The sequence below is a fragment of the Salvelinus sp. IW2-2015 genome, linkage group LG30 (assembly GCF_002910315.2).
Source record: "Salvelinus sp. IW2-2015 linkage group LG30, ASM291031v2, whole genome shotgun sequence".
In the NCBI taxonomy this organism is placed as follows: Eukaryota; Metazoa; Chordata; class Actinopteri; order Salmoniformes; family Salmonidae; genus Salvelinus; species Salvelinus sp. IW2-2015.
Window position 1 is genome coordinate 22,544,123 of NC_036869.1, and position 24,535 is coordinate 22,568,657.

Consider the following 24,535-nt stretch of genomic DNA (forward strand, 5'->3'; position numbering starts at 1 on the left):
GCAGGCTTGTGTGTGTGCATAGATATTTTTAAGCTGTACCTTACAAAAAATATTGCAGTAAAAGTGCATTAACTGCAGTTGACTTTGGTATTTTGGACGCAGTGATTGCTGACTGCAGTCTTTTTTGTAAGGGATGGACTAAGTTGGAAGCKTTTGTGGAAAACCCTACATGGGCGATGCTAGATACACGTACGAAGGCGAATGTTCTCATCAGTGCATAGCAGTATGACATCAAAGTTGCACATGCATATTCAAAAGCAGTTGTTGAAGGCGCTGAATTGTCAATCCGACGTCCGCATTGGCTGTGCAGCATTTACGGTGATATGGCCTCTGCATAAGTCAGGGCATTCATACTTCTTGCGCTTAGCGGAGCAGCGCTTTTGTGAAGGAGGTGAGTTTGTGTTTATACAGGACCTCCCGCCCTCACCTACCATCAACCAATCATGTCAATGCGGAGCCCTCCACATTGTTAGCTACAAGATTTGRSAGGCGGACGGCGATGCGGAGTTCAAGTTGCTCCCAGAGGGACCGTTATTGGGTAACACCATCCACACCGATCACGTTTACAAATCAAGCATTAGTTGGCTCTTAGTCTATCCTTTTTTGGGGGAGGAGGAAATCCTTCCAGATATTATGTGGTTTTCTTACTGGGGAACGGAACAACTGTAACTCTGTGAAATCTTTGAAATTGTTGTATGTTGCGTTTATATTTTTGTTCAGTGTAAAATGTTTGTATTTGGTTAAGTATGCCTCAAACATTTATCATACATTTTCAACTGAAATGTCATCAGATATGTTTGGGCATTTTAAGTAAAAGGTATTACGTAGGCATACAGCCAAATCATTTATTTCATTTACCACATGTAGACCCGCCTATCAAACAGCAGGGGACATTTAGTAAAGGGAGGCCAAGGGGCGCTGCCCGCTCGTGCGCGCATGGAAGTGCGCATCTCACAGGTGCGTTCGTGATGTCACAACCCTAGTTACTGTAGCGCGAGGGAGAAAGATTTCTTMTAAGGAAGTTTGTTTTTTATTGTGCACACAGGTGTACTAACACCTTTTGAAACGTTGTTTTAGACTTTTTGATTATTTAACTTCGACTTGATTTACCTGGCCATTGGAACGTTTTAGACGAATATAAACTAGTAGAGGTGGTGGAAAAGCATAGGGAATGGGTAAAAAACTGAAGGAAGAGAGYTTGGATCCCGTAGATTCGTCGGAATATGGTGAGTTAATTTCACATCGCAGGTTAAGTTACCTGGCTGGCTAGTATTTGTCTAACCTCACAGAGTAGTGTCACATTTTCTGTCTAAAATAAAAATAAAATATTTTTAGTTACTTGTCTGTAGTCTAGCCTATTTGCGTTTTTCAGTGATGAAAACAGACAGTTCCTTATGAGTGGTGAAAGCGATTGGGCCTAACTTTAACGTTACTTCTTCACTGGAGGTGTCACATTTGAGCCTATAGCCGATGACTGCATATTTGAATAGCCTAATAACAATTTGTGACATTGTCAATTGCTTAGTATTCAAGATTTAGATACATATGTAGTTATAGGCAAAGTTGACATTTAATTGTTTTCATGAAGCAAAGATATTATTGATGTATTTTACAAAAATACTACGTCAATAATTTATTTGGTTATTGCATCTTTCAAACTGTAAATATATTAATATGTAAATACAATCAGTGATATAAAATCAATATTCAGTAAGCATTACAGTTTCACAATCTACATGTTTTTAGCTGAAACGGGCTAATTGACTGACTATCCGTGACTGACATAACAAGAAAAAAACTGCTGATGCACAACCACATTTCGAGATTGCAATTCATGTATTATACTATTCTAACTCTCAACAATAAGTTGAGACGCTGAGTTCTCCACCATCTGTTGCCCATCCCTGTTTAATGGCATGTCAATGTTTTTATGTAGGTTTTTGGATTAGATGGTGAAATATAGAGGAGGAAGTTTGATATTTATTGTATGAAAAACAAACTTTGTTGTGAGGCATTCATTCTCTTTCAGTCTGCTGTGTGTTGTGGTGGTGGTCTTTTGTTTTGCTTAAGTCCATCTCTGGGTGTGCCTATGTATTGTGTATAAAGGCTCACTGCCTTAGTGTGACCTATTACATGTCCATTTTACTCAAGGTTTGTGTCCAAAATTGCACCATATTCCCTATATAGTCCACTAATTTTGAACAGGGCCCATAGGGCTCTCAAAAGTACTGCACAATATCGGGAATAGGGTGCTATTTGGTCCTTAAACCCAGTTGTTTGCATGAGATTTATAGTCTATTGACATTCTGGCACTGCTATTCAAATAGCCATTCCATGTAAATTCAGCTGCCTCTTGGACAAGTAAAGGTGTCCATCCTGTTTCCTAAGAAGGAAGTGGGTTCACAGGGTTTCTCCCTACCACTTAGACAAGGCGACTTTGATTCCTCATAAGATTTCAAAAGGAACAAACATGTATTGCCATTGACAGAGATATTTCACCGTCTGCTTCTTTAATTATGTTAGATTCTTTTGGTTAAAGTTTCATTTGATTGAGAGGCCAAACGTTACGTGTTTTTTCATCCTGGTCAAAAGCCCTTGACGTCAGCAGTGTTTTGTGTTCTAATGTCAATTTTACTATTTAGAAATAATTGTGGTGTGGTTAATACTGAAAAGTCTACAATGATGGCCTGCTAATCATTGGCCAGTTATTTGTGTGAGGTGAACTAGGCAAGCACTACAGAACATTGGAAAACCACGTTTGAAAGCCAATGATTAAACTAGACAGACACCAGACAAATCTTTCACCTCAGCTGCTTCTTCTAATATTGATACAAATTCTGTCACTATTAATTGGTGCTGGACCTGGCCTGGCTTTTAATTTCAGATGCTGTTAGAACAGGTCAGCTGCGCTCTCTCTGTTCTCTAGAGGCACCATGAGGTTGTGTTAGCAAGCTCCACAAAATAGTCAGCTGAGCGAGGGAATGGGTGAATTAAATACTGGGCTAACTAGTAGCTAAATCCTTTCCTTAAGCGCTCCCTTTCTGTGTAAGAAGAGGGCGGGGTGTGTGTGTACCCATAGTCGCACAGTCAAAAGTTTATCACTTAATTAGTTGACTGACGCTGGCCTTGACAACCCAATGCATGTTTCCTCATAGGCAGATTCGGTATAGGAGACACACACACACACTATGCAGCCTATCCAGGGGAGAACGGCTGGCCCTTCTCATTGAAGCAACAAAAGTTGTACTGCAGGTATTGTTAGTGGAAAACAGGACCCCCCCCATTATAGTGAATGTAAAAATGGCAATCTTCGTCGTCAATCTTTGTGTAAATAAAACACATTTTTGTGGAAAATCATGGTACCGATAATTGCTTCTAATACACCAGATGTATGTCCTTGAACCTATTTCTGTCTGTAATAAAGCTCTTTTGTGGGGAAAAACTCATTCTGATTGTCTGGGCCTGGCCCACCCAAGGCTGCACCCCTGCACAGTCATGTGAAATCCATTGATTAGGGCCTAATGAATTTATTTCAATTAGGCTGATTTCCTTATATGAACTGTAACTCAGTAAAATCATCAAAATTGTTGCGTTTATATTTTTGTTGAGTGCATTCGGAAAGTATTCATACCCCTGGACTTTTTCCACATTTTGTTACGATACAGCCTTATTCTAAAATTGATTTAAATTGTTTTTTCCCCCTCACCAATCTACACACAATACCCTTAATGACAAAGCAAAACAGGTTTTTAGAAATTTTTGCAATTTTTGTTATGGAAATATAACATTTAGATAAGTATTCAGACCCTTTACTCAGTACTTTGATGAAGTACTTTTGGCAGCAATTACAGCCTTGTCTTCTTGGGTATGACATTACAAGCTTGGCACACCTGTATTTGGGGAGTTTCTTCCATTCTTCTCTGCAGATCCTCTCAAGTTCTGTCAGGTTGGATGGGGAGCGTCACTGCACAGCTATTTTTAGGTCTCCAGAGATGTTCGATATGGTTCAAGACCAGGCTCTGTCTGCGTCACTCAAGGACATTCAGTGACTTGTCCCGAAGCCACTTGTGCGTTGTCTTGGAAGTGTGCTTAGTGTCGTTGTCCTGTTGGAAGGTGAACCTTCGCCCCAGTCTGGAGGTCCTGAGCGCTCTGGAGCAGGTTTTCATCAAGGATATCTCTGTACTTTGCTCTGTTTATCTTTCCCTCAATCCTTACTAGTCTCCCAGTCCCTGCTGCTGAAAAACATCCCCACAGCATGATGCTGCCACCACCATGCTTCACCGTAGGGATGGTATTGGCCAGGTGATGAGCAGTGCCTGGTTTCCACCAGACGTGACGCTTGGCATTCAGGCCAAAGAGTTCAATCTTGGTTTCATCAGACCAGAGAATCTTGTTTCTCATGGTTTGAGAGTCCTTTAGGTCCCTTTTGGCAAACTCCAAGCAGGCTGTCGTGCTTTTATCTGAGGAGTGGCATCTGTCTGGATGCTGCTGAAATGGGAGAACCTTCCAGAAGGACAACCATCTCCACAGAGGAACTCTGGAGCTCTGTCAGTGACCATCGGATTCTTAGTCACTTCCCTGACCAAGGCACTTCTCCCGTGATTGCTGAGTTTGGCTGGGCGGCCAGCTCTAGGAAGAGTCTTGGTGGTTCCAAACTTCTTCCACTTAAGAATGATGGAGGCCACTGTGTTCTTGGGGAACATCAATGCTGCAGACATTTGTTGGTACCCTTCTCCAGATCTGTGCCTCGACACAATACTGTCTCAGAGCTCTACGTACAATTCCTTTGACCTCATGACTTGGTTTTTGCTCTGACATGCACTGTCAACTGTAGACCGGTGTGTGCCTTTCCAAATTATGTCCAATCAATTGAATTTACCACAAGTGGAAACCTATCAAGTTGTAGAAACATCTCAAGGATGATCAATGGAAACAGGATGAACCTGAGCTCTATTTTGAGTCTCATAGCAAAGGGTCTGAACTCTTATGTAAATTAGGTAATTTATTTTAGGTTTTGTAAATTTGCAAACATTTCTAAAAACCTGTTTTCACTTTGTCATTATGGGGTATTGTGTGTAGATTGATGAGGAAAATGTTTTATTTAATCCATTTTAGAATAAGGCTGTAATGTAACAAAATGTGGGAAAAGGGAAGGGGTCTGAATACTTTCCGAATGCACTGTAGTTGCCAATGGCAGCCTGCAGTACCCCGGTCGGCCTTCAACTTGAGTTACTAAATGACAAGGGGCAGCACTGAGTTAGCCTGCAATGCCACTTCCTGGAGTAGCTCAAACTGCATGTTATGTCTCCAAGAGACACCATCTTAACAGGCTTAATTTGGCTTCAATGCACTGTTGTGTCTTCACATATGAATTAATGGTGTCACGTGATCGATGGCTTTGTCCATTCATATATACAGTCATAGAGCCTACCTCACTGTGTGCACAGTGATTAACATACGCTCCTAAAAAGTTATCACAACACCACATCACAACCCAAACAGTAATACCTCCACGTGTATACCTCTTAATTGGACGAAGTTGTTGATCCTTTTACGTCACCACTCTATCCAAGGTCAAGCCAAATTACTTGAACTCACATACAGAGAGAGATTCATTGTTTGGGCCAAAGTACTGAAGTAAAAATGTCCTGACGTCTGAGGTTTTGTAGAACCCTAAATGCTTTATGCCATATTCTAGTGGAGCAGATGGTGGTTAAAAACCAGGAAGAATAAATACTACATCAGGAAAGGGTCACTGTCAGTCAGTTTYCAGGTAGTGATTTGCACCAAAAAGACAGCTCTGTATTCTGCTGTAATCTGATATTAGTTTACAGCCGGCAATGAGGCAGAGGAACAGGTTTCTTTGTTCGGATATCCACATTCCTTCTCCCGGACTTTCACTAAGGTTATGTGTATTCTGTCATTTGGAAGACAACAGGGTGCCTCATTCTAAATCGTTCATACAGTAGGCCTTGTAATTAGTAGCTGCAAAACAAACAGTATGATTGTCAACATCCTATACATTTATTGTGTACTCACTACAAAGCTTACATTTTCACTAATTTCCTTTCCACATGTAGTAGGCGATCTTCAGGAAGCTGTTACTGTTAGCAGTTGATGTTATTCTTCATTAACACAGAACCCAAAGCAAATGGGTCCATTCAAAGAGAACAATCATGCTGGGAAGTAGATGGTCGATGTTCATCCTTCTCTGTCCTCAGTGTTTCTCTCCACAGAACAAAGTGATAATGTAATTTATAACCCCCAACCCTAGCCTGTGGTTGACCAATTATAATTCCTTGCAGTAAAATTGGGCAAATAACAAGTATCCTGTTTCAGGCTCAGTGTATTGACAATTTGGACCAATGAGAACTTGACACATGTAGCTATGAGTCCCGGACTGAAATTCCTACACAGATTCTAAACAGATGTTGAACTGAAAATCAACGATTTCCATTGATCGTTAATTTCCTATTGACCTTTTACTACTCTGTGTATTCTTAAAATATTCTTCCATTACTAAAACATTGAGCTCTCATAAAACAAGATAAGTAGGTATATAGGATGTAACGGCCTCGTCAGAGAATATACTAAAAGTCAATTCAGCAAGATTCATTTATTGTATATTTAGAGCTTCTTAAATTATACCTCTGAGTGAGACATTGTAGGCCATGGACATAATGAACAGTCCTACATTGTATATGTAAATTCACTAACTCGAAGTCATAGTTGCTGACTTCATTGTAGACATGAGTGTTTTGCGTGCTTCCAATCAGTAATTGGTGTATAATGGCCAGCGAGACCTGGCCTGTTATTCTACCCCATAGCAGCCTAATTGAAATGAACAAAGTAAACCTCAAGCTCAACTGCATATTCCTCAGACAGGTGCAATGTTCAACAGGTGCTGTGTCTTTGATTTGTCATTTTATGAAGCCATTTTATTCTGGGATTTCGATTTGGTTTATTGTGAGGAGATGAGGAAGTGTCCATGAAACCAATAGCATCTCTTAGAAATGTGTGGCTTGCCAAACAGGATACAGACCAAACAAAGGTAATTGCTTACTGTGATAAGGTGAATGGGAGTGAGTTGGGCTGTGACGGTACCAGTATTGCAATATTATTTTCCATGGAAAAAATGAAAACACGAAGCAGACCAAACTCTGGGGTTAATTAAAAAGCTGTTGTATGCTATAGCTTGGAAAAAATAAATGTGACTCTGAATGACAACATAATGATCTTAGTTTCCAACATTAGGGCTGTTTTCCTGAAGACGTTAAATCTGCCTTGTGTTTTGGTTCCTTGCCTTGACACTAACGAGTAACGTGATGCTGGTGTCGTCCCGGCCCTAGTTGTGAGTGACTATGAAATGCAGGGTTTCAGTGGAAAATGTCTGATGGAATATTTTTGGGGGATCTGAGCATCCCTTTAAAAATGCACTGCTCTGCTTTGAGCCTGCTTCCTCCATCTTTGAATTCAAATTCAATTAAAATCTCCCCATCACATACTGCCCCTTCTCTTTCGTTTTAGGCTACCTTTTAAGGTTGCATAAGTCATCAAATTTGTCATAAATACATTGACTTATTCAATGTAGAGATAAAAAGGGAGGGATAATGAGACATACAGTACCAGTCAAGTTTGGACACACCTACTCATTCCAGGGTTTTTCTTTATTTTTTACTATTTTCTACATTGTAGAATAATAGTGAAGACATCAAAACTATGAAATAACACACATGGAATCATGTAGTAACCAAAAAAGTGTTTAACAAATCAAAATATATTTGAGATTCTTCAAAGTAGCCACCCTTGGCCTTGATGACAGCTTTGCACACACTTGGCATTCTCTCAAACAGCTTCATAAGGTAGTCACTTGGAATGCATTTTAATTAACAGGTGTGCCTTAAAAGTAATTTGTGGAATTTATTTTCTTAATGCATTTGATGGCAATAACAGTTCAAATAAACAAAGAGAAATGACAGTCCATTACTTCAGTCAATCTGGAAAATGTCAAGAACTTTGAACGTTTCTTCAAGTGCAGTTGCAAAAACCATCAAGCGCTAAGATGAAACTGGCTCTCATGAGGACCGCCACAGGATAGGAAGACCCAGAGTTACCTCTGCTGCAGAGGATAAGTTAATTAGAGTTGCCAGCCTCAAATTGCAGCCCAAATAATTGCTTCAGGGTTCAAGTAACAGCTGAGTGGCGCAGTGGTCTAAGGCACTACGTCTCAGCGCTAAAGGCGTCACTACATACCCTGGTTCGATACCGGGCTGTATCACAACCGGCCGTGATCGGGAGTCCCATAGGGCGGAGCACAATTGGCCCAGCATCGTCCGGGTTAGGGGAGAGTTTGGCCGTGGTAGGCCGTCATTGTAAATAAGAATTTGTTCTTCACTGACTTGCTCGTTAAATAAAAAAACAGACACATATCAACTGTTCAGAGGAGACTGTGTGAATCAGGCCTTCATGGTCGAATTGCTGAAAAGAAACCACTACTAAAGGACACCAATAATAAGAAGAGACTTGCTTGGGCCAAGGAACACGAGCAATGGACATTAGACCGGTGGAAATCTGACCTTTTGGTCTGAGTCCAAATTTGAGATGTTTGGTTCCAACCGCTGTATCTTTGTGAGACACAGAGTAGGTAAACGGAGGATCTCCGCATGTGTGGTTCCCACCATGAAGCATGGAGGAGGAGGTGTGGGGGGGCTTTGCTGGTGACACAGTCTGTGACTTATTTAGATTCAAGTCACACTTATCCAGCATGGCTACCACAGCATTCTGCCACGATACGCCATCCTATCTGGTTTGGGCTTAGTGGGACTATCATTTATTTTTCAACAGGACAATGACCCAATGCACCTCCATGCTGTGTAAGGGCTATTTGACCAAGAAGGAGAGTGATGAAATGCTGCATCAGATGACCTGGCCGCCACAATCACCCGACATCAACCCAATTGAGATGGTTTGGAATGAGTTGGACCACAGAGTGAAGGAAAAGCAGCCAACAAGTGCTCAGCATATGTGGGAACTCCTTCAAGACTGTTGGAAAAGCATTCCAGATTAAGCTGGTTGAGAGAATGCCAAGAGTGTGCAAAGCTGTCAAGGCAAAGGGTGGTTAACTTGAAGAATCTCAAATATAAAATATATTTTGATTTGTTTGAGTCTTTTTTTAGTTACTATGTGATTCCATATGTGTTATTTCATAGTTTTGATGAAACCCTCGAATGAGTAGGTGTGTGCAAACTTTAGACTGGTACTGTATATCTTAATAGTGCTCTATTTTTCTCCAATGGACAACTCTTAAGAAATGTTCTAGGAAGTGACACTAAGCAATGTAATTCCCGTAACCGTCATCATAACCCAGTCATCACCACCACAGCTCTCCAGTGTACTGTACAGATTGTACAACCTATAAAGGAGTGTCAAGGTCTTATTCTTTTTGCTCTATTTCCTCCTTCTCAAGCTGAAGACTGTCACTCATTAACTCAATGAGGTGCATACTAACAAAGGCTACTCTTGTTGCTTAGCAACAACCCCCCCTCAATAAACCCTCAAACTCACAGGCACGCAATTCTCTCCATAGAATCTCACACACAGTAAAGCTATTTTGAATATCAATGCAAAATGCCTTTACTGAGAGATGTTTTCCCCATGTATTCTATCTAATCTGACTACTATCAGCATTTTGATAAAGTTTTTTTTGTGTGTTAATGTGCGGTCACAGTATGTGCATAAATAGCTTGACATTTATTTTGAAGAATAGACCTTCAGAAAATAGTTAAATTCTGTTATTGACCCATTATCTCTCTGTGTTTTCTTTTCAGGGGAACCTGCTCAGTATGACCCCACCTTCAATGGACCCATTCGGAAAAGGTAGCCTCTTCCGCTAAGTATCTCTCACTTATTTTGTCTCTTGCTCTCTACAAAGCCTACAAGCCTAGCCCTAACTATCACTATATCTCTGTATGCAAATTGTCCATTGTATGTCTAAAGTGCCTTGCTAGGCATACTTTCTGTAAAACAATTCTGCCCGGAGGCATGTATAACACAGCAATGCTCAAAATCACTTTGTGTGTTATTGTCTCCCCGTTCTCCCTAAGAGGCTGCACTGATGTCATCTGCTGTGTTCTCTTCATGGTTGTGATCCTTGGCTACATGGCAGTGGGAATTTTGGGTAAGATGGGCCTTCTACGCACCTCCCACCTCTCTCAGACCTTTTCTCTCACTCACACAAACTTACTTATTCCCTATGATAATTATTTTCTCTCTCTCGCGCCATTAGATGAAATCTGATTCCTGACGTTATCTCTCTCTGGCTGTCAACCTCTTTGACTCTTACGTCCCTTTTGAAACTCTGGTGTCCTCGCCATAACACCCTATGTAAATGTAGTATTAGCAGGCGGAATGCACAGTCTGGCTAAACAAAACCACAGTGACATAATCACCTTGGTCCCTTCCTCAATTCCAACAGCTTGTCAAAACACCACTCACAAGTGAGAACAGAACTCCATTATTGAGATTGCACTGAAAACATAAGTTTGTCATTGATACTATGATTTCCTGACTTTTCCCCTCTTCAAGGTCTCAACCCTCACCCTTCTCTAGTATTATAAGGTATCTCTATGGCCTTGATATTCTCCTACTTTTTCCTGTCTTTCGGTCGAAAGGCCTCCCTCATCTCTGACTCCCACCCACAGTGGTTCCGAAGAGCAGTTCCAAAGCAGAAGCTCACCCTCACCCATGACATCCATGACCTGTCATCAAACACATTCCAGCAGCCACTCACTCTGCCTTATCTAGAGTCAATAGAGCTGCCTGATAAGAAAGGAGGTCATATGAATATATGGCCAATATCAATAGCTTAGTATGTGATTAATGTGATAGGATATTGTGCATTGACCGGATATACAGTCGTGGCCAAAAGTTTTGAGAATGACACAAATATGAATTTTCACAGTCTGCTGCCTCAGTTTGTATGATGGCAATTTGCATATACTCCAGAATGTTATGAAGAGTGATCAGATTAATTGCAAAGTACCTCTTTGCCATGCAAATTACCTGAATCCCAAAAAAACATTTCCACTGCATTTCATCCCTGCCACAAAAAGGACCAGCTGACATCATGTCAGTGATTCTCTCGTTAACACAGGTGGTGTGTTGACGAGGACAGGCTGGAGATCACTCTGTCATGCTGATTTGAGTTCGAATAACAGACTGGAAGCTTAAAGGAGGGTGGTGCTTGGAATCATTGTTCTTCCTCTGTCAACCATGGTTACCTGCAAGGAACACATGCGTCATCATTGCTTTACACAAAAAGGGCTTCACGGGCGAGGATATTGCTGCAGTAAGATTGCACGTAAATCAACCATTTATCGGATCATCAAGACTTCAAGGAGAGCGGTTCAATTGTTGTGAAGAAGACTCAGGGCGCCCAAGAAAGTCCAGCAAGCGCCAGGACCGTCTCCTAAAGTTGATTCAGCTGCGGGATCGGGGCACCACCAGTACAGAGCTTACCAGGAATGGCGCAGGGCAGGTGTGAGTGCATCTGCACGCACGTGAGGCAAGGACTTTTGAGGATGGCCTGGTGTCAAAGCAGCAAAGAAGCCACTTCCTCTCCAGAAAAAAAACATCCAAGGAAAACAGACTGATATCTGCAAAAGGTACAGGGATTGGACTGATGGAGGACTGGGATAAAGTCATTTCTGCTGAATGAATCCCCTTTCCGATTGTTTTGGGGCATCCGGAGAAAAGCTTGTCGCGGAGAAGAAAGGGTGAGCGCTACCATCTAGTCCTGTGTCGATGCCCAACAGTAAAGCTTCCTGGAGAGCCATTCATTGGGTGGGGTGCTTCTCAGCTAAGGGAGTGGGCTCAGCTCACCGAATTTGACTTAAGAACACAGCCATGAAATAAGAATGGGTACCAACACAGCTGCCGAGAGTGCAACTTCTCCAACCATCCAGGAACAGTTTGGTGAACGACAAATGCCTTTTTCCAGCATGATGGAGCACGCTTGCGATAAGGCGAAAGTGATAACTAATTGGCTTGGGGAACAAAAACGATTGATATTTTGGGTTCATGGTCAGGAAACTCCCAGACTTCATGCCATTGAGAACTTGTGGTCAATCCTCAAGAGGCGGTGGACAAAAAAAAAAATGTCTGACAAACTCCAAGCATTGATTTGCAAGAATGGGCTGCATCAGTCAGGATGTGGCCCAGAAGTTACTTGACAGCATGCCAGGGCGCATTGCCGAGGTCCTTGAAAAAGAAGGGTCAACACTGGCGAAATATTGACTCTTTGCTCAACTTCAGTGTATTGTTAATAAAAGCCTTTGACACGTATGAAATGCTTGTGATTATGCTGGGACATCTGACAAAATCATCTAAAAGACACTGAAGCAGGCAAACTTGTGAAAATGTTATATTTGTGTACATTCTCAAACCTTGGCCACGACTGGGACAGTAGGCAGTTTATTGAAAAGGGTGTGGTTTAGTATATAAAATGACCAAAACCAGGTAATTGATGTAAATGAGCTTTGTATGTTCATTTGGTTTCCTTTTTGACACATTTAATTAATTAATTAATTAGCTCATGTGTTCTTTGACTGTGGTAAATATATTGGTGTCTCTATTAGATATTGATGTGTTTTTATATTTCCACCAGCCTGGCTTTATGGTGATCCCCGGCACGTCCTCTACCCACGGAACTCTACTGGAATGTTCTGTGGCATCGGGCTCAATGTGTAAGGACCTCTCTGGTGTTTGATGTGCTTGAACTAGAAGTTCTTTATGAACCATCAAGTATTATTTTATTCAGAAGTTCAGAACACTTGATGCTATGTAATGTGAATTTACTAATCATGCATTTTTGCCATGATTGGCCACATTTTCCGCTTTTATCTGTTGCATCTGAGTCAGACATTTCATCATTACATAATAATTCAAGCTTGGCATGCCTCACTACATACTGAACTGTCATGTTCTATATTTCGTTCAGAATGCATAGTTTGGTAACTTTTCCTTTCGCAGAGCTCAACCCAGCGTGTTCTACTTTGACATACTGAAATGTGCCACATCAATCAACGTCATGGCCGCCGTCCTTAATGGGTTACAGTGCCCCACCACACAAGTACAGTAACATCAAACCTATATAATATCTTAGTTTCTCTAAAGGCTGATGTCAGGAGTAATAAGGAACTMTGTGCACATCTCCAATTTCCCATTGTGTGTGTTTATACTCTTATTAATACCTGGGTCCAATTTGTATGTATATGTAATATATTCACCAAGCCGCTGGGAATCATACAAGTTGTCTTCTATTTCATTTTCATTTGTGTGAGGTGTTTCTTTCATTGTCTCTACATCCCAAAATGACTTACTGACTTTATTGTCCTCATGGGGARATTTTGCAGCAGTGTCATGTACACGTTTAATGTGGCATTTAAATACAAAACTAAATTGACAATAAAACTTTCATAAGTTACATACCAATAAAACGTTTAAAAAATATATATAATAATAATGTAATGTGTTTCTCCATATCTGAGACAGGCATCACGTTTATGTCACAAAGTGAAGACCTCTTCTTTCCTCACTCTGCAGGTGTGTGTGGAAAAGTGCCCAGATGTATTCTGGGCTCTGAATCCTTTGGCCTACTTACCGAAAGCCAAGCCACAAGACTACTTCAACCAATCACTCTGCGTGCCATCCTTTGACCTAGCATCAACTAAACTGGTAAGTCGCATCCTATTCTTATGGAGGTTTGTAAATTCACTTCTTTAGATAGGCTTTCATTGATCATTGTTGTCACTGACTCCTCAAAGCCTTGGACTATTTTTTGGAAATAGATTTAACAGGAGGGGTTTCCCAGTTTTTTTTTTACTCTATGTAGCTAAAGATAGTAGTTTATCATTTTTTCCCCCTTTGCCTCTCAGCATGTTAAAGAAATTGTGGATCAAGAGCTGTGCCCGTTCTTCTACACTCCTACAATCTCTGGTGAGTGTGCCTTTTTTCATATTTAATTTCATAAATTACAGATCTAGATGCTTTTAAGTCATTAAATGTAAACATTTCTAATGTTTTCCTCTGTCTAGTGCTGGGAAGATGCATACCTGATGTTACCGCTCTGAAAAATATTCCTAAAGACTTTGCCAATACGCCAGGCTTGCCATCAAGCATCAATGATACAGTCAATGGCATCAGGAACGCCACAGGGTAGGGGGTGTTACACACACAGACACAGACACACACAGACACACACACACACACACACACACACACTGTAAATACCCATTAATAACCCATAATCTTTCTTTCTCACTGCCAGTGATTGGTCCTTGATTGAGTGAGTTAAATTGATCTCACATCAATATAGTAGACTAGTTCCTTTGTGTAGACTTAGATCTGTGTTAGCATGTTTGTGTTAGTGTCTTGCTTTATGATAGTGGTAGCCCTTTGCCCCATACCCTCGTAGTCATCTGCCCTGTCATTTAGCTCCAGTAGTACCCTTGCACATGGCTAGAACATTACTTTTAGTATTAGCTTTTAGTACAGAATCGATCCACAAAGCCTTGGGTTGATTCTGAGGATAATATTAACACTGAGTCTGACCATGATGTCCAGACCTGAGTGGTCATTTTAGAATGTCATTAACTAAGAATAAGACTTAAGATAAGTAGGCTATTAGACGTATATGTTCATCCTTTGACACATAAAACACATGAGCATATGTAATAGTGGGCACTTGTTAGTATTTGATACAGAAACAACCCAAGGATCTGTCAGTCGGCTCTAGTTGTACAACCTCCCAAATTACCCCTCAATGTGCTGTAGTAAACAATACACTTACTGGTACTGAATACCAGCAGTCAAAGAAAGCTTTTAATGTTACCATCTCTTTGTATTGAGCTCTATAAATACCACCAATGTATTTTTATTTTACCTTTATTTAACTAGGCAAGCCAGTTAAGAACAAATTCTTATTTACAATGACGGCCTAGGAACAGTGGCAGAACGACAGAATTTTACCTTGTCAGCTCGGGGACTTRATCTAGCAACCTTTCGGTTACTGGCCCAACGCATGAATGTACTATTACGAAGAAACCTCTTTTTATATTTCTCTTTCTTTGTTCCTCTCATCTCCTCTACTTCTAAATCTTCTGTGCTTTTATCTTTATTTATCGTGTAGTACTCTGCATCATGCTGTTTTGTGTCAGAGACATTGTCAGTAATTACTAGCGTTAACAGGTCTTTTCCCGGTTTGTGTTGTAGTGACATAGTAAACGGCTTCAATGCCAAGGAGATCGGAGTGAGAATCTTTGAGGACTTTGCGTCATCATGGCAGTGGATCATCGCGTGAGTCTCTCTCGGGCTCATTTTCAACTACTGCCAGATACTTGTCAATTCACAGTTTCCATTGTCCTGTACTGTTGTATTAGAACAGGATAAACCAGAACATGTTGCGTTGTTGTTCATCTTCTCAGCTGATCTTTCAGTTTACACATTTAACTCATTAAATATAAGATATGCTCGACTAAGAATCTAACATTTTATTAGAGATGGCATGCTTATTAGGACCGGAACGAGACATATGACCTGAAATGTATCTTATTTTTCTTTCTTATTCTCCTCTACCTCCTTTTAACTTGACCCTCTCCGCTCTTCCAATCCTGTCTTACTCTGCTGTGTACCCTTCTCCTCTCCTCCCTCAGTGCTCTAGTCATAGCCATGGTTGTCAGTTTTCTGTTCCTCCTTCTGTTGCGGTTCATCGCCCCTGTTATGGTCTGGGTCCTTATATTTGGAGTTTTGGCAGTAGGTGCCTATGGTAAGTCATTGATGATAATAATATGTCTACTAACATGTTTGTAGTGTATCTCTAGGTTTATATGTAGGTCACAGTTTAAGAACATTGACTTTTCAGGGTGGTTAAAGCATCTTATTTCTCTCTCTCTTGCTCTCTGTCTGTCTGTAGGTATATATCACTGCTGGTGGGAATACGACAACTACAGAAAGTCGACCGTCTCCATCACTGACATAGGCTTCACCACCGACTTCAAGGTCTACCTTCAGGTCAAGGAGACCTGGCTGGCCTTCTGTGAGTCTGATATTACACATGCTCTTTTTATGTCTCTGTTTTTCTCTGTTTACAGACTGACAGACATGCCTTTCTGATGACAACTTTGTACCGTTGTGTTGACCTATCTGCTTTCTCTCTCTTATTCTTTCTTGCTCAGTGATAATCCTATCTGTGGTAGAGGGTATTCTTCTCCTGACCTTGATCTTTCTGCGGACCAGAATCCTCATCGCCATCGCTCTCATCCAGGAGTCCAGCAAGTGAGTCAAGTTAGATATGAGCCAGGATTACACATACTGGCCCATACTTACACACATACCCATGTATTGTGACAAATATTCCACCAATATTGTGATACAACCTAACTTTTCAGCACACGTACTGTAATGTTTTACAGGGCTGTCAGTCACATGATGTCTACACTGTTCTACCCTCTCGTCACCTTTGTTCTCCTGGTGGTKTGTGTGGCCTACTGGGGCATCACTGCTCTGTATCCTCTCTGTCGTGTAAATATTTGAGTGTTTTACACTGCCTATTATAATTTTATGACAAATAATCATAAGRTCTGTTTTGTATCTGTGTTCCACTGAGCACTRTCTACAAACTCCACGGTATCGTTAACCCACTTAACAGAAGATGTTTAGGTATCTGGCCACTTCAGGCATTCCAGTGTACAAAGTGGTGACTCTCAACTCTACTCAGGGTAACTGTGGCCAAATCGGTGGGAATGTGACCTGTGACCCACAGGTAAGTGTCCCTGACGAACTTTGACCCCATAGAGATAGATGCATAAGCCCAACTCAGATATCAGAAACACACACAAAATGTGTGTACTTGCTTCAGCCATCTACGTAAAAAAAATGAATATCTGTTTGACCCCTTTCCGTGTCTCCATTCATATTTCATCCCTTCCTCTTTCATCTCTCCCCCCTCCTGTCTTTCCCTCAGACATTCTACAACTCTACAGACTACTCGTGGTGCCCGTCGGCGCGCTGCATCTTCATCAAGTACAACAACGAGGGCCTGCTGCAGAGGAACCTGTTTAACCTGCAGATCTACAACGTGGTGGCCTTCCTGTGGTGCATCAACTTTGTCATCGCCCTGGGCCAGTGTACCCTGGCTGGGGCCTTCGCCTCCTACTACTGGGCCTTCAGCAAGCCCTCAGACATCCCCACCTTCCCCTTGTCCCAGGCCTTCATCCGCACGCTACGGTAAGGGTGTAGACACGTTTCAGCAGTCGGGCTGTGGTGGTGCCTTTCCTTGCCTGAGTGTCCACAGACCATATACTTGTACAGTTATAATTTGAGCCAGAATCCAATTAGTATTTTGTTATCTATCCATTCAACTAACTCCCTTTCTCCCCATATGTCTATAGCTGTGTTCAAATACTCAAACTAACTGTACTATTTGTTACGTGAATTGAGTATATAGTATGCTTATTGGTTATAGTATGGATATAGTTAGTATGCCAAAAGTTCCCAGAATGTCATACTAAATTTGCCAAAATACGAAGTACACATTCAGTGGACACTATTTCCATGCTTTTAGGCCCCATAGTGCAATTCTTCAGAGAATAGGCGTGGCTTCATAACTTTTCAGAGTTGAAGAAAATGGCAGAAAAGATGCAGCCGAAGTCAGTCGAAAGCGGATACAAATTCTTTGCTTTAACTAATAAAGACAAATGTTGAGCAATGTAATAAAGTAATGACTTTTCAAATAAGTTACGTTACACGTTATGTTGGCCGACAACTTGTTAACTACTCTCTCCTTACGAACCGCATAGCATTACAGCAGTATGTACCGGTATGTAAGCTAGTTACCTAAGGTTAGTTGCCTACTAAGACATTGAACTTGCCAGGAAGTATATTAACTACCCCACGATTATTCACATCATTCTTAGTTAAGTGCGTTTCAATGGACATTGTTAATTCTGGCTATCTACTCTGATTTCGGAGCACTCTCACTCAGAATAACTGGTGAATATATGAACGCTCAACACCCGCTGACTATAGCGGGTGTCAGTAGACGTTGGCAAAAAAAGCGTAGCTAATTTAATTGTTGCCAGCAGCACAGTTAGTCACCAACTCTCTGGATAACATGAAAACTGCCTAACCAGCTCTGCTAGGGTGATTAAAATGGTCAGAGTGAGGTGTTCTCTCATTTGTGTCTGGAAGTAGCTAGCCAACGTTAGCCAGTTCGCTTGGGTGCTTGACTGACCTACTCCTCGGCCAGAGCGTCCAGTTTGCGCTCTGAGCGAAACGCTCTAAATTTAAGGATAGACAATCTGACAACGCTCTGGATTTATGAGCGCACTCTAGCACTCCAGATTGAATTTAAGAACACACCCGAAATTGTAAAATGTTTAGCTAGTCATTTGTTATGCTAACAAGCTAGCAAGATGTTGCATAGCAACAGCATCAACTTCCGGTAGACAGGCGAAGCTCTAGTACGCGCAACTGAAATGATACTGTTCGTTTACAGTATACTAAAATGAACTAATAGTATATACTCATTAAGTATACAGTATGTTAGAATGGGTATTCGAACACAGCTGATGTTGCTTCTCTTAGATACCATGTTGGCTCCCTGGCGTTTGGTGCTTTGATCCTCACCCTCATCCAGGTAGTTCGAATCATCCTGGAGTACCTGGACCACAAGACCAGAGGTAAGGCTGGATTTTCCCTTGGAAACCTGTTATTGTTATCCGATTAACCTCTTAGAGTCGATATCTGCGCACCTACGGAAATCGAGTTGGCCTAATATGGAACTAGTCAATTATGCCAAGCTCTCACATCATGCATGTTGTAATGTAAGGGTAATGGAGCTCCCCAGCTTGTAGTCGTAAAACCCGGAAATTAGTTACCTCTGGTTCGTTCAGCCATCCGTATGGGGAAAGAATAGGGTTTTTGAATAAATGCTGAAAAAAGGTCTGAGGTTAACATAGGCTTAGGAGATCTTATACTTTTTGTTCTATGAGATAATAGCAGTCAACATTACCTTTTGAATTATGAAGCCTTTGTTGTTTTTCATGACATAAAACGTATGAGATATCCTACACCTGTGTTGACCACATACTTTTTWWTTTTTTTKGGCCTTTTATCCAAAAACCTTACAAAAACACCATTCATTTTTCCCATAGCCTTTTTGAAAAAACAATGGTGGAGTTCGTGCCTACAAMAAGACGCCATTACTATTTCTCTCTTTCTCTCTAGCGGCTCAAAACCCCTGTGCTCGGTTCCTTATGTGCTGTCTGAAGTGTTGCTTCTGGTGTCTGGAGAAGTTCATAAAGTTCCTCAATAGAAACGCCTACATCATGGTCAGTCTCTACTACATCCTCACATGTACCTGTTAACTACAACTACGTGTCTSTCAATCTCTCCCTCAGTTGTAGAGTATTTCTGGTAGACTATGTATCTAATACACAGTCCTCTTTTTCCCAAAGATTGCCGTATATGGAAAAAACTTCTGTGTCTCCGCGAAAAACGCATTCATGCTTCTAATGAGGAACATTGTCAGGTGTGTGTTCTAGTATTGGTTGGTATGCCTGTAGGAATGTGTAGACTTTTTTCCCCCCCCCCCCCTCTTACATAAGAACATTTGCATGGATTTGATTGACTGCTGTGAAACCATAGCTGAATGCTGGGGATGTGTTTCCCTGACGTGCTGACTGTGCCTCTCTCCTCAGGGTGGTGGTGTTAGATAAAGTGACGGACCTGCTGCTCTTCTTTGGGAAGCTGCTAGTGGTGGGAGGAGTAGGTAAGATGACAAACACCAACATAATTATTATGCTGTTTATCATTAGTCATATTTCTGAATAGGAGCTCCTTTTGTGCATTTTACAGGCCAGAAGTGTGATTAGATAACCTGTCTAAATTAATCGAATCTTTAACCAACCTTCCTCTTCTCTTCTCAGGTGTCCTGGCTTTCTTTTTCTTCTCTGGCAGAATAAGACTACCAGGCAGCAATTTCCGTACTGAAATGCTCAACTACTACTGGATGCCCATTATTGTAAGTGACAGAAAAGTATTCAGATCCCTTCACATTTTGTTACGTTACAGCCTTATTCTAAAATGGGTTCAATTAAAATAGTTCCTCATCAATCTACACATAATACCACATAATGACAAAGCGAAAACAGGTTTTTTATTTATTTTTGCAAATTTACAAAAAATTTAAAACTGAAATGCCTTATTGACATAAGTATTCAGACCCTTTGCTATGAGACTCAAAATTAAGCTCAGGTGCATCCTGTTTCCATTGAGCATCCTTGAGCTCTTTCTACAACTTGATTGAAGTCTACCTGTGGTAAAATCAATTGATTGGACATGATTTGGAAAGGCACACACCTGTTTATATAACGTCCCACAGTTGGCAGTGCATTTCAGAGCAAAAACCAAGCCATGAGGTTGAAGGAATTGTCCGTAGAGCTCCAAGACAGGATTGTGTCGAGGCACAGATCTGGAGAAGGGTACCAACAAATGTCTGCAGTATTGAAGGTTCCCAAGAACACATAGAGGAAGAAGTTTGGAAGTAAATAGAAGAAGTTTGGAACCACCAAGACTCTTCCTAGAGCTGGCTGCCCAGCCCAACTGAGCAATTGGGGGAGAAGGGCCATGGTCAGTGAGATGACCAAAAACCCGATGGTCACGCTGACAGAGTTCGAGTTCCTGAGTAGATGGAGAACTTTCCAGAAGGACAACCATCTCTGCAGCACTCCACCAATCAGGCCTTTATGGTAGAGTGGCCAGACGCGAGACACTCCTCAGTAAAAGGCACATGACATCCCGCTTGGAGTTTACCAAAAGGCACCTAAAGGACTCTGACCATGAGAAACAAGATTCTCTGGGATGTGTGTTTTGTCCAATATTTTTATTTAATTTATTTTTGTTTTAATCCCACCCCCGTCCCCGCAAATCAGAATTTGTTCTTAACTGACTTGCCTAGTTACATAAAGATAAAATAAATTATGAAACCAAGTTTGAACTATTTGGCCCCCTATGCCAAGTGTCACGTCTTGAGGAAACCAGGCTCCGCTCATCACCTGGCCAATACCATCCCTATGGAGAAGCGTGGTAGCAGCATCATGCTTTGGGAATGTTTTTCAGCAGCAGGGACTGTGAGACTAGTCAGGATCAAGGGAAAGATGAACGGAGCAAAGTACAGAGAGCTCCTTGATAAAAACCTGCTTCAGAGCGCTCAGGACCTCCAGACTGGGGTAAAGGTTCACCTTCCAACAGGACAATTACCCTAAGCACACGGCCAAGACAACGCAGGAGCGGCTTCGGGACAAGTCTCTGAATGTCGTTGAGTGGCCCAGTTTTTTTTTACATTTTTTTTTATAAATGTACAAACATTTCTAAAAAACTATTTTTTTTGCTTTGTCATTAAGGGTTATTGTGTGTAGATAGATTTTTTTTTCTCCATCCATTTTAGAATAAGGCTGTAATGTAAAAAAAAAAATGTTTGAAAAAGTGAAGGGGTCTGAATTCTTTCCGAATGCACTGTATTTACAGGTATTCCATAGTGGAAGTGAAAGAAGCAGTTAACGATCAATGAAATGTGTGTTAGAGAAAGTAATTGACAGTGGTGTGTATGTCTTTGTGGTAACAGGTGGTTGTGGTGGGAGCGTACCTCATTGCTCATGGATTCTTCAGTGTGTACAACATGTGTGTGGACACACTTTTCCTCTGCTTCTGTGAGTAGAGCACCTCCAGCAACACATCACTGTATCATATACTGAGCAGTCACACATTACATTGCTACATTTCTTGCTTCATTGCACAAAAACATCTTTCAACATACCTGTCTATTGATTTTCTCGCTTCCTTCTTGCTCCCTTTCTCACAGTGGAGGACTTGGAGCGACATGACGGAACGATGCAGAAGCCATACTACATGTCCAAGAACCTGATGAAAATCCTCAATAAAAAGAACAAGGGACCTAAAAAGGGCAAAGAAAAGGATTGATGAAATATTGCCTTGATATTAATCACTGTATAGCACAGTCACTTTCAACAACCTAGAAATACCCAAAAACATCACATCCTAGAAATCTAATTCTAGGATGTGAAGAAATCTAATATCACGCCTTCCGTTTACACAAATTTGATCACTTTTTTTGCACTTTCAATTTGAGATTACATGTGGTGACCACACGTGTGAACGGAGAAATAGCTGGAAYGTAAGAAAATCTCATAACAATTTGAATTGACCAAAGCTAGAGCTGTTTATTAGTCTCTGACCAAAACCAAATGATTATTCTCTTGCAGTGCTTATTTGTTTTCAGAAAAKACACTATTTTCTCAAGTCAACAAATTATTTATCAGATAGAACRAAAACTTTTGAGACAGATCATCACAATAACAGTTTTAAATACTTTTTTATGATCCTCAGTACTCTGTGTATGATTTCACGTCAAGGTCTGTTTTTTTTTTTTTTGTTAAAGTAACACTAACAGTTTTTATGATTTTATTTTTTATATGTAGATATTTATTAATCATTTTGACAATTAAAGGCTTTTATAACGGTATTTTTTTTTTTTATCCATGCTGACATTACCTGTATGTTGCCTTGCTTAATCATGGATTCCTCTATAGGAAAATAGCTCTAGTTTATTTCACACATCTGCTTAAAGCAGTGGTGCATGTGATCTTCTGAAATGCTCTGTTGAATCATGACACTTGCAGGCACTTGTACATGGGCGCTGAAGACGAAGCTCTCTTTAGCAGAACTTATCGCAAGTCAAGGGTATGAGGTGTCTGAACTGGGGCCCTATTTATATTCTTATAAAGTACTGGACCCTGAAACAAATCAAATTCAGTCTAGAGTGAGTCTGTTCATCCATTTGGCTGCACTAAACACAATTCATTTTAGTTGTCAAAGATTAATGTTAATTTACCTCGCATACTACGACCCAATATCTCATGTCAAAATCTCACTACATTCCTCAACCTCTTGTCTGCGGAGATCCAGAGAGAAAAGTCACGTGGGAGTCTGCAGTCGTCATGTTGTATCGTGATCTACTACAGGATAGACTCATCATGTGATCGGGCAATAGTCCAGTACATGAGAGCGCGTGCCTTTTTATTGTTAAATCATTTGTAATAAAGTCACATTAACTGAATTTTAAGCTTTATTTTTTTWAAGCTTTTTCAAACTTAAACTTTCCCCTTTTCGTTTTATGTCAGATGGTCCAGCACCATCCTCAGGCAATTTCGTACATTTTTGTTGTAATTCTATTTTCTGGAAAAGGCTTAAAATAAAGGTTAAATCCAGGTCATGATCAACCAAAACACAGGGCACTGGTAAATAGTATTACGTTGCAGGTTTCTGGCTTTTGTTCTCTTAGTCATCAGCTCGACTATAATCATATTACAAGCATAGCAATAGATGGCATACACCTGATCCAGCTATTTTAGTTTACAGTGAAGCAGAGTATAAGCTGCCTGAACAAAAATATAAACAACATGTAAGGTGTTGGTCCCATGTTTCATGAGCTGAAATAAAAGATATGTTCCATACGCACAAAAAATKTGGTTCACAAATTTGTTTACATCCCTGTTAATGAGCATTTCTCCTTTGCCAAGATAATCCATCCACCTGACAGGTGTGGCATATCAAGAAGCTGGTTAAACAGCATGATCATTACACAGGTGCACCTGGGGACAATAAAGGGCCACTCTAAAATGTGCAGTTTTGTCACACAAAACAAAGTCACAGATGTCTCAAGTTTTGAGGGTGTGCAATTGGCATGATGATTGAAGGAATGTCCACCAGAGCTGTTGCCAGAAAATGGAATGTTAATTTCTCTACCAATGTCATTTTATAGAATTTGGCAGTACAACCAGCAGGCCTCACAATCGCAGACCATGTGCATTGGTGTTGTGTGGGTGAGGGTTTTACTGATGTCAACGTTGTGAACAGAGTGCCCCATCGTGGCGGTACGGTTATGGTATGGGCAGGCATAAGCTATGGACAACGAACACAATTGCATTTTATCAATGGCAATTTTAATGCACAGAGATACCGTGACGAGATCCTGAGGCCCATTGTCGAGCCATTCATCTGCCACCATCACCTTATGTTTCAGCATGATAATGCATGGCCCCATGTCGCAAGGATCTGTACACAATTCCTGGAAGCTGAAAATGTCACAGTTCTTCCATGGCCTGCATACTCACCAAACATGTCACCCATTGAACATGTTTGGGATGCTCTGGATCGACACCATGTTCCAGTTCCCACCAATATCCAGCAACTTCGCAAAGCCTTTGAAGAGGAGCGGGACAACATTMCACAATGAACAGCCTGATCAACTCTATGCGAATGAGATGCCGCGCTGCATGAGGGAAATGGTAGCCTGGCAGGTAGGAGTGTTGGGCCGAAAGGTTGCTGGATCGAATCCCCGAGCTGACAAGGTAAAAATGTTGTTCTACCCYTGAGCAAGGCAGTTGACCAGTCATGG

General features: G+C 41.1%; 1 protein-coding gene across 2 annotated transcripts; it reads left to right on the plus strand.

The window, feature by feature from the left end:
- Positions 1 to 228: 228 nt before the first annotated feature.
- slc44a4 (solute carrier family 44 member 4) lies at positions 229 to 22,600 on the plus strand. Of its 2 annotated transcripts, none has more exons than XM_023975337.2 (22): positions 229 to 538; positions 9,828 to 9,876; positions 10,104 to 10,177; positions 12,665 to 12,743; positions 13,030 to 13,129; positions 13,603 to 13,734; positions 13,935 to 13,995; positions 14,094 to 14,214; positions 15,271 to 15,354; positions 15,711 to 15,823; positions 15,971 to 16,093; positions 16,233 to 16,332; positions 16,470 to 16,562; positions 16,717 to 16,819; positions 17,021 to 17,283; positions 18,643 to 18,737; positions 19,285 to 19,388; positions 19,515 to 19,588; positions 19,758 to 19,828; positions 19,986 to 20,080; positions 21,683 to 21,767; positions 21,920 to 22,600. In XM_023975337.2, exons 1-22 carry the CDS (start codon positions 244 to 246, stop codon positions 22,036 to 22,038), a joined length of 2,433 nt encoding a protein of 810 aa, XP_023831105.1. In that variant the 5' UTR covers positions 229 to 243; the 3' UTR covers positions 22,039 to 22,600. The 2 variants fall into 2 exon arrangements, with proteins under 2 accessions (XP_023831105.1, XP_023831106.1); XM_023975338.2 differs by lacking the exon at positions 229 to 538 and adding an exon at positions 992 to 1,226.
- Positions 22,601 to 24,535: the final 1,935 nt, after the last annotated feature.